Here is a 17930-nt window from a genome sequence, read left to right on the forward strand (position 1 = left end):
TCCTAGGCAAATCAAGGTAGCCACCACTTACTGACCAAACAGCAAAGGAGAATTCTCCAAAGGGCAAGTTGCAAAGTAACCTTCAGTCTTGCACACCAGAAGGAAAATAAGGGCTGCAATTCCAGCATCTCTTTTGTAAGAGCCAGAGCAAAGGTGGCTAAAGAATTCAGAGAGAATGCAGAGCATTTGCTTTATCTCCTCCCGACAGGCAGGACCTCTGGCTAGGGACAGATTGTGGAGGTGACTTCAAGAACAAAACAACAAACCAGGCACCCAGGTGTCCAGAGATATACCTCTAACTGTGAATGCATGGAGCAAAAAGGGATGATTTTAAAACTATCCATTTTTATAACCAAACAGGTAAATTAGATGCAGGCAAAACAAACTCATCTGAATATCACCGCAGGAAGAATATACCTTCTGATAGGGCTTTAAGTGATTATAATCTTCTTAAGAACACCTTTTTGAAACTGTGATTCAGGATGGGATGACTTCTACAAGACACAGAAATTATAGTAAGCAAAAGAAAACAAGTCAGGTCAAGTGACTTACAGGCTTCATGTCTTTCATACTGAACAGATCCAACTGTGAAAAGCCAACCTATTTCTAGTATATTTAAAATAGGCAATGGAACTGCGCACTAAATTCTACTAAAATATGAAATGAAAGATCTTGCTATATATATTGTAGCACACACAAAATAGCCAAATAGTGTTCTAGTTTGTGTCTGAAATTGTTTTAAATGTCTTTCCCAGGAATAACAGTCAAAGAACTCTGAGAGGAATGCAATTGGTGATCAGTAAATAAGCTGCCCAATATTTCCATAAATGATCTTGATTTGGACTCAAGGAGGACATATACCAGCAGAGGACGGAGGGGTGCTAATTCTCATGTTGTAGGCAGTCCCTGGTGGTGGCTGTGGGAACGGAGATGCAGGAGTGTGACGGTGGGGCTGAGAGATGGGATTGGGTCCTGTCCTTTGTGAGGACACCTGTGTTTTGTGTCCTTACACACATCTGTAGTCAAACAATGTCTTTAGTCATCATTTTATTGCTGTGAAGAGAAACCGGGACCATGGTGACTCTTCTAGAGAAAAAATCCTTTAACTGGGGGCTTGCTAACAGCCTCAGGGACTAGCTCATTACCATCCTGGGAGGGGACTTGGTGGCAGGCAGGTGTGAAGTAGCAGGCTGGAGAAGTAGCTAAGAGCTGCTTCCTGATCTCAGTCAGGCCAAGAGACTAGATCTGGCGTGTGCTTTCGAAGCCTGAAAGTCCACCTCTGATGAAATTGACATCTAAGCATTCAAATATATGGTTCTAATGAGAAGATATGGGCTCTATTCTAATTCGCCAGGTTCTGATTTTTTTCTCCTTTAGAAATCATCCAGTCTTACACCCCATTTTCTTTTTAAGAGCAAGTGGTTTGCTTGCCTAGCAGGTACATGGCTATAAATTCCCAGTGCTTTGAGGAAATAAAACAATAGAACTCATAGAAATGTAATTTAAAATATAAACATTAGTCTTGATTAAAAATAATAACAAAAACAAAGGCAAGATCAATGTATTCTTGGTGAATGTGTATTTTAAGTATAGAATACTGAGACATTTTGACTTCATTTTTCAGACACAAGACTACCAACACCCCAAAAAGTACAAATCCAGAAGTCACAGCTGATTTGGGTTGAGCCAAGGCCAAAACGAAAGCATCAGTTCAGTTTTATTTATTCCTTTTAGAAATTCTCAAGTACATGAAGTTATGGGATATATAGTAAACAGAATAACTTAAGAACTGCCGCCCCACCCCACCCCCAGCGGGGCGGTGGTGGCACACGCCTGTAATCCCAGCACTCTGGGAGGCAGAGGCAGGCAGAATTCTGAGGCCAGCCTGGTCTACAGAGTGAGCTCCAGGACAGCCAGGGCTACACAGAGAAACCCTGTCTGGGGGGGGGGGACCCAAATCCATAAAACCAAAAAAAAACAAAAAAAAAAAAACAAAAACAAAAACTGTCCCCCCCCCCAAAAGAAATGGAGAAGGAGGAGGAGGAGGAGAGCTAGAAACAGCAGTCATTTCCACCACTCACTAATTAGTAAGTTATTATCAACAGATTTTAATCGTTTACATGAAAAATAGGGTGATACAGTCCCAAGAATTAAACAATGCCTTGTTCATTACTGTAAATTAATGTACCTCAGTATTGTCTTTTTGTTGTTTTGCAGGTTTAACTACTTTGAAAGGAACATGCTGGACATGCTGTTGCATTGCCATTAATCTTAGCATTGGGGACACAGATCTATGAAGAGTTAATACAATAAACATTTATAAACGTTCACAAAACCAGTTTGCAACCTTCTGAGGAAGGGTAGAAACCAGCAACTAAGAAGGTCCCTGCGCTGACGGCTGGAACTGGAGATCAGTACTTTGGTCTTCTCACTTCAAACCCATCTACTTCCATCTTCTTCCTCTTTTCGGCGACAGCACTTTACTCCCACTGTCGCTCTGCCTTATCATTGGCTTCTTTGAATCGTCTGGTTTTCCGTCCTTCAGACATCTTGATACCATATTGGAACGCTGCTTTGGGCAAAGCCTCCCTGCTGTTCATATACTCACTATACTCCTCCTGAGTATCAAAGTCCCAGCGGCGTAAGGGACCCTTCTTGTTACCCTGGTCCATTTTGCTATAATCTACGTCTTCATCACTATCTCCATCCATGTCGTCCATCGTGGCTGGATAGCATTCTGCGTAACTGTTGGATGTGCCGAAGAAATCACCCAGCTGCTTCTTATCTTCTGGCTTCTGCAGTGATTCAGTGCCTTCCCAAGCAGCAGACTCAGCAAATCTTTCATTGATGGACTTGATCAACTCTTTTGCAGATCCAGGTCCTCTGTCAACATCCATGGGCTCATCATCCACTTGTAGCTTCAAAAAGTAGCTGTGCCTTTTCTTTTTCTCCTCTTGTTTCTGTCCCCAGTTTTGCTCCCTGTCTCTGTCCCATTCCCGATCACGTTCCCATTTCCGGTATCTTTCACGTTCCTTGTCCCGAGGTGTCTTGGTTGTGGAAGGGACATAATCCCCAGTGTCTTCAAAAATTTTCATGTCAACCTCAGGAGGTTTCTTTTCTTCCAGTTTTCTTTTATACTTCTTTAGCTTCTTGTTTTGGGTCCCCTGCCTCATGTATGATAAAATCTGGGTGAGCTTACGAATAACAATGTCATTTGTAGTCAGTGTGGTCTGGGCCTCCACAGTGGGGCAGTCAGCCTTGCTGCGTATGACAGTGGTGGGGATGTCTGTGTCCCCGTTCTCATCATGCAGATCTATTACATAGGCCATACGTCCCGGTAAGAACAGCTCATTTCGCTTACATGGTTTTCTCTTGAAAAGCACTTGATACACATTTCGGCCAAGGCGTGTTTTAAATTCAGTGTTGTTCTCAGGATCCTCATCTTCCTTGGTTTCCGTATGGAGCTTTTCCAGAAGTTTCTTTTCCTTCTCTTTGCTGGCGATCTCAGCACGCACCTTTTGAAGCAACACAAAATCCAAACCTTTCACCAGATGGGTGTGTTCCATATCACCACCCAAGAATTTAGACTCCTGAATCAGTTGTCTTCTCTTCTCAGCTGCTGATTTGTGTGCCTCAGCAGTGGGGCCCACAGCCCTGTAGTTGGCTGTGGTACGTAACAGCTTAGTTTCCTCATAATCTTTGTTCGTGCCGTCTCTCCGTTCCTTGGCACGGTCCCGGTATTTCTCTGCGAGTTCTCTCTCGCGCTCAGTGCCTTGCTGGAGAAGCTTGGCATAATAGCTTTTCTTTTTCCTCCTTTGTGCAGCTGGGTCTTCATCCTCACTGTACTCTGTTGGCATCTCATGGTGACGTGGCTCAGAAGGTGGCGCAAAAGTAGGTGTTGCTCTTGGGGTTATAAGAAGTTTCCTGAAGTCTTCATTGGTAAGTTTGGAGTGGTAGAAGGAATGAGGATCATCCACATCGTGACCATATGGAGCCAAAGGGTTAGAGAAGGGCTCACTGTCTCCCTCTGGCATTTTGGCTTCCAGTTTTTCAACTCCAACAATGTCCAGTATTGTCTTTTAACGGGGTGTCTTTAAAAAATAACCTGTCTTCTGTAATGTAAATGTCTTCCTACCTAGATTGTAAAAAATTATTAAAATTTAATGTAAATATTCTATTGGGCCCAAGTGCCTTTATGTTACAACCATAGCTCAAAGTCAACGACTGCCTAAAATAATTAGTGATGGAAGAGTGGCAGGAGTGGGGAAGATGGGACAGAGAACTGAGTGAAGGCACCGCCCCTCTACCCTCTCCTTCTCCCCCCTCCTCACCCCCCCCCCCCCACTGTTTCCACAATCCAGAACTGTTGAAGAGTTTGCCAGAGCATGCTCAGGCTACTATCAACTCTTCATACTCAATAGACTAAATGGGTTCTGCTCACAGAGCTATCTCCCTGTCCCTACCCAGCAGAGCCATAGGACTCCTAGCTACAGTATGTCACATCTTGCCCCCTTGTTTTAAAAGAGCCATTTGTTCTTAAGAGAATGCTAAAATAGTTGATGTAAGGCCACCTCAGATCCTTGTCACTTTCAGAGTCCTCGTGACTTCCAGGATCCAAACTTTAACGGGACCTCCTTGACCTCTGGCTAGCTAAATGGTGGGTCTTACAATCTGACACCCTAATCTAATCCTGCAAATTTTACCTATTCCTGTTAAACCGGAACAATCTTTTTGTACTTTCTAGGTATCCACTGACTTCAAATGGTATCTTCTAGACACCTCAGAGCTCCAAGCCTTCTCTATAACCGCAGACCACACATATACACGACAACACCTTGCTTACTGAATGTCTCATGAAAGGAGACAATAGTCAAGAGGTGCTCCTTCCTCCAGCTCTGCAGCGCACTCAAGCTTTAAAACAAAGACAGAGAATCTTAAAGATTCCACCAGGAAACTAGTGTCTATAAAAGTTTTAATAACTAGGTCAACACTAAGAATTTACTTACTTCCCTCTATCCCGAAGGAGGAACGTTAGTTTTTTTCCTTTCTTTCTCCCAATAAAATACAGATTGTCCATATGGGGAGTTAATAAGCCTTCACTTGAACTATCTAGCCCATATCTGGCAGGATTAGCAGACTCCTAAGTCCAAAGGAGGATGGTCTTTCCCTTGGTCTCTACTCCACACTTTGTATTTCCTTCTGTGTGCCCCTCCTAGGGATCCATCCCAGATACAGTCACCAAACCCAGACACTGTTGTGGATGCCAACAAAGCTTGCTGACACGAGCCTGATATAGCTGTCACCTGGGAGGCTCTGACAGGGCATGACAAATACAGAGGGGGGGGACACTCTTGGCCAGCCATTGAACTGAGCACAGGGTCCCCAACGGAGGAGCTAGAGAAAGGACCCAAGGAGCTGAAGAGGTCTGCAGTGCCGTAGGAGGAAAAACAATTTGGCTACATGGACAGTGACCAGAGCATAAGCTCCACACGGGCAGGGCTTTCTACAGATCTAGAAATGCATGTATACATATGCCACCCCTGATGATCCCTACAGTGGAGCCCAAAATGCAACAGATTCTTATTAAATGTTTGCTGAATGGATTCATGCCACTTTGTGAAACTACATGTATGTGTCTATCCATTTCTTAATTTCACAGGGTGATAACCAATTTAAGCCAAGACTTATATTACTCATTTGCCCCATAAATAGTAACCTTAGCTTTAAATTCCTGGAGGATGGGAGGCAGACATCTTGCAGGTGAGCTCACCAGCTAGTTTCTCCTCCCAGCATGTACTAAAAGGAAGCAACGTGTATGAAGAAATCTGTCTCCAAGCATTTGTTTGTGCAAGGGACTTTAACTAAATAAATGCTTCATTGTGGTGTCTCCATAGAGAGGAGCAGTACAGATGTGGGAACTTTTAAGTTAATTCGTAGCATGTTTGTTGAACATGTATGTAGTCAGTGGGACTGGTGGCGTGATACCACATATTTCACAAGGTTCCTATGTGATATGCACTTCCTTCCTCCTATCAGGGCCATTTAATTGATGAGAAAACTGAGGCATCACTGGGCTTTTTTGGCCTGGAACGTAAACCCAGGAGTAACTGTATCATGATCTAAACATAGGCAGCCTTGCCTGCTAAGGTAGATGCCATCCCTTTCAAGAAAGTGACAACAAACGTCAACCAGAAACTTTCTGTCCTATTAGGGATCTTGAACTCTCATCTCTCATTTCAAAATACCCAGAAGCCCTAGTGATGTTTAAAGGAACAGTCCTCTATTTTGTCTAGCCTTCTAAGAGAGAACCATATGCTATCTACTCAAGCTGGTGTGCCTTTTGTGGTAGCTATAGCCTGGGGCAGCTGGCTGCAGCAGCCGGATCCAGGCTGAGAAGAGACCCCAGAGGCAAAGGTTGAGATAGTTCCCAAACTCTTCCCTTTTGAAAAACAGCAGCTGCAACCAGGAAGGGCACCTGAGAGTAAGGACGCAGCAGCTGGGGATGAGATCTGCCCGATTAGCTGGCGGGAGGAGGTCTGCCCTGGAGCCTGTGACTCTCAACCAGACTTCAGCTGTAGACAGACATAGCACTCCTGGCGCCTAGCTTTTGGGGGGTGGCTACACAACGTGCAATCTCAAGGCATGCTGCACAGAATCACCAACACGAAGGAAAGCTCATTTATTACCTCTATCTTTGGTCAGTTATAAGAAGCTCTGCCATCAGATTGTTTAATACTGTCAGTTTAAAAGCAAGTGTAGCCGGGCGGTGGTGGCGCACGCCTTTAATCCCAGCACTTGGGAGGCAGAGGCAGGCGGATTTCTGAGGCCAGTCTAGTCTACAGAGTGAGTTCTAGGACAGCCGGGGCTACACAGAGAAACCCTGTCTGAAAAACCAAAGACAAAAAGAAAAAAAAAAAGAAAAAAGAAAAGCAAGTGTTGTTTGGAGCTGCTGGCCAGAAGGCTAAAGGCTGCAGTTTCATGTGGCCTACATCTGGAGAAGAAAAAGGAAGACATGGGTCCAGGGGTCCTCTTAACTAAAGTAAGAAGAAACAAAGTGCTACCCGAGTCTCTTCATATTAATGGCTATAAACCAAACTGATTTTTCTGTAAAATAACCTTCCACTGTAGTCAATTCCAGATATCCTTTTGGATTAGTTCTTATCAGTCAAATACTTCTTAGTATGGAACTAATTTGCACTGCAGATAGTCAAATAGTTACTGCAATTGCTTCATACATATTTATACATGCATAGTATGGTTTGACAGACAACACCTTAAAAAATAGATGTACTTTCTCAAGCATTACAAAAACATTTTTTTCCCCTGTTCTCTCTTTTGGAGACAAGGTTTAACTATGTTGGCCATGCTGAGAATAAGCTCACTACACAGTCAAGGCTGGCTTGAAAACCATCTGGCCTTGGACTCCCAAGTACCAGTGTTACAACTATCCACCATCAATGATCACATTTTTAAATTACATAGCACAGAAATATCAAGATGAACAGCTTACTGATACCAGAAAATGAGTGGTATACTTGGACGGTTATAAAAAAAAGCTACGTTGGGCAGTGGTGGCACACGCCTTTAATCCCAGCGCTTGGGAGGCAGAGGCAGGTAGATTTCTGAATTCGAAGCCAACCTGGTCTACAGAGTGAGTTCCAGGACAGTCAGGGCTATACAGAGAAACCCTGTCTCAAAAAACCAAAAAAGAAAAAAATATAAAAAAATTAAAAAAGCTACTAGATTTTGTGAGTCTTGACTCTTGAGAACACTTAAGTTTGAAGTAAGGAAACTCCTTAAGAGAAACATGAAATTAATATTTAAAATAATTGACTATTTTCATGCTTGCTTTAAAGATTTTTATTTTATTATGAATATGGGTGTTTTGCCTACATGTATGTCTGTGTACCTGGTGCCTATGGGGGTCAGAAGAGAGCATTAGATTCCCTGGAAGAGAAGTTACAGACAGTTGTAAGCTGCCATGTGTGAGGGGAATCAAAATTGGGACCTTTGGAAGAGTAGTCAGTGCTCCTAACCACTGACCAATCTCTCCAGGCCCCTCCAAATAACTATTTAACTTCACAGTATCAGTAGTTCTACCACTTCCTGCTTTTATGATTATTGGGAAAGAATTCTAAGTATATTTATTTCTGTGTGCATGTTTGTGTGCTTACATGTGCATATGCAGGTGTGGGCATGTGTTTAGAGGCCAGAGGTCAAACCTGAGTACCTTATCTTTAGCGACGGGCTCTCTCACAGAGCCTGGTGCTTATCTATTGACTAGACTGGCTGCTCAGGAACTCACCAGACAGAGTCTGTCTCTATTCCTCCATCCTCAACAGCACCTGAATTACCAGGACCTGTGAGCACTGACCGGGGATCTGCCCTCAGGTTCCCGCGCTTGTTGTGAGGCAGGCATTTTACTTTCCAAGGCCTCTCCAGGCACCACCAAGCAAATTTCTGTCTTGTATAGTTTGGTAGTGCTGCTGCCAAAGCAGTTTGTTTTCTCTGTTCTGAATGGGATGGGAGATTAAGTGCATGTGAGTATTGGCTTTGAGTGAAGACCCTACAAATAAGCCAGAAAAGTGATCCAAACCAACAAATGAAAAACCACAGCTCAGCAACGTGGCAAGCAAGGCCATGAGACTTCTCCAGAAGAGCATACCTCAACCTCTAAACCCAACCCCATACTGAAATAAGAGGGCTGTGTAAAGAATTCTTGGCTTCCTATATGTATTAGGCAGGGTTCTCTAGAGTCACAGAATTTAGTAGTCTCTATAAAGTTAGGGCATTTGTAGATGACTTACAGTTTGTAGTCCAACTCCACAACAACGGTCAGCAGTTGCTCCATCCCACAAGGCAAGCAGGCGAAAGAATGAATCTTCCTTCTTCCCTCGTCTTTATATAGGCCTCCAGCAGAAGGTGTGGCCCAGATTAAAGGTGTGTGCCACTACGCCTTGTGTCTGTGATTTGCTGTCCCACATGACTCAGAGATCTCCTTGCCATAGTCCCCATGGATTAAAGGTGTGTGTTACCTAGCCTGGGCCTAAGCTTAACATGGCCACTAGGCCTCAGGATCTCCATGCCAAGACCCGGGTCAAAAATTTGTATCTCCCAGCCTCCAGATTAGGATCACAGGTGAACCTTCCAATTCTGTATTGTAATTCATTCCAGATGTAGTCCAGTTGACAACCAGGAAGAGCCACTACACTGTAGAAATGATTGGTGATGTGGAAAAGAACAGGAACAAATGAATGGGATGAACTCAGTCTAGGGCATGGAGTGGGAAGGCAACAACCCAGATGAAGACATCAATAAAGTGGATGGGAAAGATGGCAGGATACACGAGGAAGTCATCAACGGGGAGGACAAATGCAGAGGGAATGGAGGTTGTGAAACAAATAGGAACCGCTAGAAATAAAAACTCAATGACTCAAATTAGAAAATGGCAGAAAACATCCCCTAATCAACAAAACAGAAGGAAGAATATCAGCAATGAATACGCTACACCTTAGCATTAATAAGGTCAATAATGAGCCGGGCAGTGATGGTGCACGCCTTTAATTCCAGCACTTGGGAGGCAGAGGCAGGTGGATTACTGAGTTCTAGGCTAGCCTGGTCTACAAAGTGAGTTCCAGGACAGCCAGGGCTACACAGAGAAACCCTGTCTCGAAAAATACCAAAAACCAAAAACCAAAAAAAAAAAAAAAAAAAAAAAAAAGAAAGAAAGAAAGAAAGAAAGAAAGAAAGAAAGAAAGAAAGGTCAATAATGAATGAGCATGACAGCACTGTATAAGAACTCTGAAATACAATCAAAAGGCCAGACTTAAAAACGTACAGCACCGAGCTGCAACAAACCCTAAAGACTTGAAAAATCTATTTGACAAAAGTACAGCAGAAACTTTCTAAAATCTAAAGAAAGAAATGAATGCCCAAGCAGAAGAGGCATTTAGAACCCCAAAGAGATGAGAGCAAAAAGAACCCTGTTGTGACATATTACACTCAAGATGCCAAGGGCAGCCAGGCCCACACCTGGCACATGCCTTTAATCCTAGAACCCAGGAAAGACAAAGGCAGGCTAATCTCTTTGAATTCAAGATCACCTTGGTCAAACAGTGAGAGCCAGGCTAGCCATGCTTTATAGTGAGACCTTGTCTCAAACACACACACACACACACCAGACAACGACAAAACCAAAAACCCTACTTATTTATAAAAGCAAACACATCAGAGTGACAGTGCACCTTACCCTAAAGAAACCCTAAAGACCAGAAATAAATGGAGCAACACACTTCAAGTTATGAAAATAAATACCTGCCAAACAAGTCTGTTATATCCACCAAAGCTTTCTTTTAAAATTGACGAATACTATTCCAAGATAAACACAAACTAAGGAAGTACATGATCAACAAGATATTTAAAGGAATACTATAACCAAAGAAAAGAACACAGGAAATGATAAATTTTCACGAGAAATAGATAAGCAGGGTCCTACAAGGAATCTATCATGCCCAATACAAAAGGCAGAAAAATCCCTGCTATTAATATAGAAGAAGGAAGTAATAGTAACCAACAACCACCACCACTACCAAAGAGAATAAACTCAAGAATTAGTAAACATCTTCCAATGAAAATTTAATCATTAATACCCTCATATTGATAATGAAGAAGGGCAGACAGGCTGATTATTTTTAAATAACTAGAGCTGGATGTGGAGATGCAAACCTCTAATCCCAGCACCAGGGAGGCAGAGGCAAGCAGATCCCTGTGGTTTCTAGGCCTGTCTACACAAGAGTTCCAGGACAGGCAGAGCTGCACAATAGAATAGAAAGATTGTATCAAAAAGCAAAAAGACAAAAAAAAAAAAAAAACAAAAACAAAAACAAAAAAACCTAGATCCACTGGGCAGTGGCTGTCAATCCTTTTAGGTAGAGGCAAGGGGATCTCTATGAGTTCTAGTCCAGCCTGGTCTACAAACCTAGTTCTAGTAGAACCAGGGCTACACAAAGAAATCCTGTCTTGCAAAACCAAAACCAATCAGCAAAACAAGCAAAAACTAGATCCAACGTTCTATTGTCTCTAAGAAACAGACATAACTAGTGAAGACATTCATGCACTGAGTCTAAGGATAAAGCCACTCACTCTATCAGGTGAACAGAAGGTCCACCCCCAAAAGCTAAGCTGATGTGGCTATTCTGATACTTGATAAAGTAGACTTTAAACAAAAATTGAACAGAAGATATAAATATTTTCACTACACATTAATAAATGAAAAATCATGAAGGAGATTATAACAATTATATTTGCACCAAACTTTGAAACTTGTAATTTAAAAAAAAATCAATATATATAAAAGGTATAAAATAGGCACTGATACAAAAGCAGTGATTGATTTTCAGTAACTTACTCCCATCTTTAGTTATCAAAGCTAAAAATTAACAAAGAAAGATCAGAATCACACTATGCATTAGATCAAACGATAGATCAAGTTATATCGTTAGATCCATGATAAAGGATATACTTGCTTCTCAGTAGGCCATAGAAGCTTTCCTGATATAAACCATACTCTAGACCAAAAATCAGGTCTTAACAATTAAAAACTCATTTCTTGAATCTTCTAAGATTATAGTGGAATAAAACTAGATATCAACAGCATGAGAGATTACAAAACAAAGCTAAGAGGAAGAGCTGAGGAATCCTTACCAGATGAAAGTGAATATGGAGCTCACTAGAATCTTTGATAAACACTAAGAAAGTTCTGTGAAGAAAGTTTATACTTATGTGCTTTCATTAAAGTCACAATGATCCCAATGGAAATAATATGATATGCCCCAAGGTCATAAAAATTACAAAACAACCCCCAAAGCAGCAGACAGCATGGAATAATCCAGATTAGGGCAGAAACTGAGAAGAATAATACCCAGAATCAAAGAATTAATGCTTTGTAAAACACAAACAAGAATGACAGACCTTTAACTAAACTATCTAAAGAGACTGAACCCCATTACATCAAAGATGAAAAAGAGGATACTGTAACAAACTCCCACAAAACCCAGAGCATCTTGAGACAATATTTTCACAATTTGTACTTCAGAAACCCTGATAATGCTGGGCGGTGGTGGTGAATGCCTTTAATCCCAGCACTTGGGAGGCAGAGACAGGTGGATTTCTGGGTTTGAGGCCAGCCTGGTCTACAGAGTGAGTTCCAGGACAGCCAGGGATACACAGAGAAACCCTGTCTTGGGAGGGAAAAAAAACCCAAAGAAACCCTGGGGATTTTAGAAATTTCCTAGAAACAGATAAATTCCTGCCATATATGAATGACCAAAATTGAATAAAGAAGGTATAATTACTGAGGACAATCTTCCACAGAGGTTCCTCAAAGTCACTTAAAAGAGAAAGGAAGGCATTTATGCCAACAAAATTCATTCCATTAGGCTAATATTACCCTAATTCCAAAACTGGATAAGCACACAATAGCAAAAGAGAAACATACAAGCGGATATCTGATATTGATACCGAGAAAATAATCTCAATATAATTCTAACAAACCAAACTCAAGAATATATTAAGAATATCATGTATCACAACGAAGGTGGGTTATTTCTGGGATGAAAGGACTGTCCAACAGTTGCAATGAAACAGCACATACACAGATTTAGGGACAGTAATCACACACACACACACACACACACACACACACGATCATTCCAATTGATGCAAATGGCCTTAGTCAAAGTTGAGTATCAGTTCATAATAAAGACTGAAAAAACTGAGATTAGAAGAAACGTATCCCAACATAATAAAAATCACACATATTGGTCAGCTCTCCAGTGTAACGGCACACGTAGAAGGAATCTCTCTAAATCCATATAGAAAGGGAGTTTGTTAGAATGGCTTACAGCTAATCCAACAATGGCTGACTATGAACAGAAGGTCCAAGAATCCAGTAGTTACTTAGTACACGAGGCTGGATGTCCCAGCTGGTTGGCTTCCAGAAGAAGGTATGGCCCAGATTACAGGGGGGCTTTCCCCGACTCAAAAGATCTGGATTAGAAGTGGTTCTTCTCACTTCAAATTAAGCAAAAATCCTTTGCCCCTCCATTTTTGGGTTTATTAATTCCAGAAATAGTAAAGGTGAAAACCAAGAATAGCCATCACACCATATATGATAAGCCTATAACCAACAATACACTAAATAGAAAAATTGATAGCATTTCCTCTAAAATCTAGAATGAGACAAGAGCTTCTACCCACTGTTATCCAATCTTGCTTGCGATCTTAGCTAGAATAAGAGAATATAATATAAGGGATTCAAAATAAGATGGATGACCAGATCCTATGTTTAAAAGACTCTATTAGCACGCTCTTAGAACTGGTAAATGCATCGGGTGTATTAGTAGAATAGAAAATCAACAGGTGAAAGTCAGTAGCTTCATTATTTGCCAATAGTGGATCTGCTGAGAAAGAGATGTGGGGGAGGGTAAGATCTCTACTTAGGGGTGTGGGGCATGTAAATGGGACGCCATAAAGAAGTGTGGCATCTTAGAGCCCAAATGAAAATTACAAATGAGGGACTGAAGACAGTCCTCCTGTATGGCTATGCTCCTTGAAGCAGTGAGCTATTGAACATGGTTCCCAGTCATGAGATATTGCCAGAGAAGATGATGAGTGTAGTGGGTATTCCCGGTTGTCAACTTGACTATATCCGGAATGAACTACAATCCAGCATTGGAAGGCTCGCCTATGATCCTAATATGGAGGGCTGGAGAGATGGCTCAGCAGTTAAGAGCACCAACGGCTCTTCCAAAGATCTGAGTTCAAGGTCATCTGAGATTAAAGGCGTGGTGGCCTTTTAATCTCACACTTTTAATCTGGGCCACACCCTCTGCTGGAGACCTACATAAGGACATTAGAAGAAGGAAGATTCTTTCTCCCTCTTCTTCGCCTGCTTGCCTTGTGGGACCGAGTAACTGCTAGATCCTTGCACTTCCATCCACAAGTGCTGCTTACCATTGTTGGGGAGTTGGACTACAGACTGTAAGTCATCAACAAATTCCCTAACTACGTAGAGACTACCCATAAGTCCTGTGGCTCTAGAGAACCCTGACGAATACAATGAGGGATGCCTGGGCCCTAAACTATAATGGCACTTGTCAGCCCTCCTCACTGCTGGGCTATTTGTTGTTGTTTTAAACTTAATACAACCCAGAAATATCTGGGAAGAGGAACCATCAACTGAGGAACTGTCTTCATCAGTCTGGCCTGTAGTCATGTCTGTGATGCATTTTCTTGATTAATGGTTGATGTGGAAGGGCCAAGTTCCCTGGGGTGGACCACTCTTGGGCAGGTAGAATGGGTACAATGAAAAGGCAAGCTGAGCAAGCCACAGAGGAAAACCGAATAAAGAACATTTCTCCCTTTCCGGTCTGGGCCTGTACCCTGAGCAGACCTTGGGCACAAACTCTGCAGCCAGTTTCCCAACATCCAGATGGAACCTCTACTTCCAGGCACTCTAACAGGCCCAGGATCATAGGGTCAGAAGTGAGGAGGACACAACATCTGACCCAACACCGGAATTTACTGGGACCAGCAGGCACACAGGAACTCCACCCGACCAGTGGCATGGGTTCCTTCCAGTCTGTCTGGGCCGGTACCCTGATCAGACCTTGGACACAAATTCAGCAGCCAGTCCCACAACACCCAGAGGAAACTCCACTCCCAGGCGCTTCCAGGATCACAGGATTCCAGGAGCTTGGTGACACCAGGATCTCAGGGTCGCAGAGGCAGCTTGACTTTCAGAAGCTTGAATAAACCCAGGATCACAGGAAGGACAGATATATCAGAGGGCAGGTAGCACTAGAGATAACCAGATGGTGGGAGGCAAGCAAAAGAACATAACAACCAAGATACTTAGCATCATAGAAACCAAGATTACTTAGCATCACCAGAACCCAATTCTTCCACCATAGCAAGTCCTGGATACATCATCACACTGGAAAAGCAATATTCAGATCTAAAATCACTTCTCATAATGATGATAGAGGACTTTAAGAAGGACATAAATAACTCCCTTAAAGAAATACAGGAGAACACAGGTAAACAGCTAGAAGCCCTTAAAGAGGAAACAAAAATCCCTTAAAGAATTACATGAAAACACAATCAAACAGATGAAGGAAATGAACAAAACCATCCAGGATCTAAAAATGGAAATAGAACAATAAAGAAATTACTAAGGGAGACAACCCTGGAGCTAGAAAATCCAGGAAAGAGATCAGAAGTCGTAGATGACTTCACCAACAGAATACAAATGATAGAAAAGAGAATCCCTGGTGCATTGACACAACAGTCAAAGAAAACACAAAAAACAAAAAGCTCCTAATCCAAAACGTCCAGGAAATACAGGACACAATGAGAAGACCAAACCTAAGGATTATAGGTATAGAAGAGAGCGAAGATTCCCAACTTAAAGGGCCAGTAAATATCTTCAACAAAAGTATAGAAGAAAACTTCCTTAAACTAAAGAAAGAAATGCCCTAACCAGGTAGTGGTGGCACACGCCTATAATCCCAGTACTCTGGGAAGCAGAGGCAGGCGGATTTCTGAGGTCGAGGCCAGCCTGGTCTACAGAGTGAGTTCCAGGATAGCCAGGGCTATACAGAGAAACTCTGTCTTGAAAAAAAACCAAATCAAAAAAAAAAAAAAAATCAAAAAGAAGAAGAAAAAAAGAGATGCCCACGAACATACAAGAGGCCTATAGAACTCCAAATAGACTGGACCAGAAAAGAAATTCTTCCCGTCAAATAATAATCAAAACACCAAATGCTCTAAACAAAGAATATTAAAAGCAGTAAGGGGAAAAGGTCAAGTAACATATAAAAGCAGGCCTATCAGAATTATACCAGACTTCTCACCAGAGACTATGTAAGCTAGAAGATCCTGGGCAGAACTCATACAAACCTTAAGAGAACACAAATGCCAGCCCAGGCTACTATACCCAGCAAAACTCTCAAATACCATAGATGAAGAAACAAAATATTCCATGACAAAACCAAATTTACACAATATCTTTCCACAAATCCAACCCTACAAAAGATAATAGATGGAAAACACCAACACAAGGAAGGAAGCTACACCCTAGAAAAAGCAAGAAAGTTATCTTTCAACAAACCCACACAAATATAATTTCACGTCTAACATCAAAAATAACAGGAAATAACAATAATTTTCCTTAATATCTCTTAATATGAAAATTAATATTACCAACATATCCTAATCAATTGAAATTCAAAAATATGAAGAATTAGAAATTTGTTGGCTCTAATTTGGTAATTGGAGAAACATGTCCAATATTGTACAATACATATACTCTTTCTGCTTGTTTGTACATGACAGTATCTTTCTGTGTACCACACAATGGTCTTGAAATCATGCTTCTCCTATCTCAGCCTCTCTATTCGTAGGATTATTTATTTGATGGTTTTACACTATACTATGGTTTTCAGAACAGCTTACATATTTCAAAATTATTTATACAGTCAAAAGAAACATAGACAATTTAGGAGGTGGCCTGTAAGAGAACAACAAAGAGTGAGACTGAATGTTTTGCTTGTATTTATAGTTACTGCATAAATTTTGAAGAAGATGACCTTATAAGTTACTCTTTTTCTGAGATGAATGCTTTTCAAAATCATCACAGCCACTGACCCAGAATCTTACCCTCACCTAATGTCTGTGCCACCCTCCAAGCAGAACCATTGTTCACTGACACAGTTGATGAATGACTTCATGGATAGACCATCTTAACACACACACCATTTCTTAAATGAATGTAACCTGTTCCCTGTGGGCTGAGAATGATGACAATCACTCAAGTCAAATAGCTTTGATCACAGCAGGAAATCTGTGTCCAAATAATTGTGCCTACAATTCATTCCTTGGTGCAGCAGAACTGTCAACTCTTAGCTACTATGGAGGTAAAATCCTTTGGTGATGTGAGGGTTTGAAGTACAGCCTTCTTACAATGAACTCCAATGTCTAAAAATTATTCTTATTTAGTGATTGTAGCACCAAAGGAACCAAGATTTTAAGCTCTACTAAAAATGAAACAAAAAGATTTTATCTTTTTATGTTCATTTAATAACATGTCCATCATTTTTATGATTGGTATAAGATATATTGTATTTAATATTAATATTAATAATAATAATAATAATAATAAAAGTATCCCTCCATGGCCTCTGCTTTATTTCCTGCCTAGAGGTTCCTGCCTTGAGTTCCTGTCCTGAATTCCCTTAGTAATGGATTGTGAGCAGAATATGCAAGTCAAATAAACCCTTCCCTCCAAAAGTTGTTTGGGGTCACAGTGATAGAAAGCAAACTCAGCCAGTTTCCCACCAGAGCTAGAGGATAAGATCATATTGCAGAAGACACCAAACACCCTGGATGTGAGACATAAAGACAAGCAGGAGAAGTGAGCTACAAACATCTCTGCCAGCTAGCTAGCGTTAAAACCAACTGGCTGAGTGGGCTCTGCACAAGGGAAAGCATCAGGCTCTGGCTCTTTCCATGCTGTGAATGTTAATCAGAAGGCCAACCTGCCAGGCAAGACCCAGGATATAACAGCTGGAAGCCCGAGTGTTGTGGGGGATAACCACCTTCTCTCTGATAAGGAGAACTCTTATAAAGACAATATTTAATTGCGGCTGTCTTATTGGCTCAGAGGTTCAGTCCAGTATCAAGGCAGGAGCATGGCAGCATCCAGGCAGGCATGGTGCTGGAGGAACTGAGAGTTCTACAACTTCAGCTGAAGGCTGCTAGCAGAATATTGGCTTCCGGGAGCTAGGAGGAGGGTCTTTTGGGGTGGAGGTGGTTCAAGACAGGCTGGGTTTCTCTGTTGTAGCCCTGGCTGCCCTGGAACTCACTCTGTA

General features: G+C 41.7%; 2 protein-coding genes across 3 annotated transcripts in view; both read right to left on the bottom strand.

Moving 5' to 3' along the window:
* Pcgf5 (polycomb group ring finger 5) overlaps positions 1-17930 on the bottom strand; it is a 117720-nt gene that overhangs the window by 45285 nt on the left and 54505 nt on the right. The window lies entirely within an intron of this gene.
* Positions 2247-4117, bottom strand: LOC127687941 (protein Red-like). Its single transcript, XM_052186733.1, has one exon. It carries the CDS (start codon positions 4032-4034, stop codon positions 2481-2483), a length of 1554 nt encoding a protein of 517 aa, XP_052042693.1. The 5' UTR covers positions 4035-4117; the 3' UTR covers positions 2247-2480.

This window comes from Apodemus sylvaticus, chromosome 1, assembly GCF_947179515.1.
Source record: "Apodemus sylvaticus chromosome 1, mApoSyl1.1, whole genome shotgun sequence".
Taxonomy (NCBI): Eukaryota; Metazoa; Chordata; class Mammalia; order Rodentia; family Muridae; genus Apodemus; species Apodemus sylvaticus.

What these genes read in the sequence shown, in the direction of transcription:
- LOC127687941 (XM_052186733.1), bottom strand. Translation starts at nt 4,034, where the DNA reads ATGCCAGAGGGAGACAGTGAGCCCTTCTCTAACCCTTTGGCTCCATAT.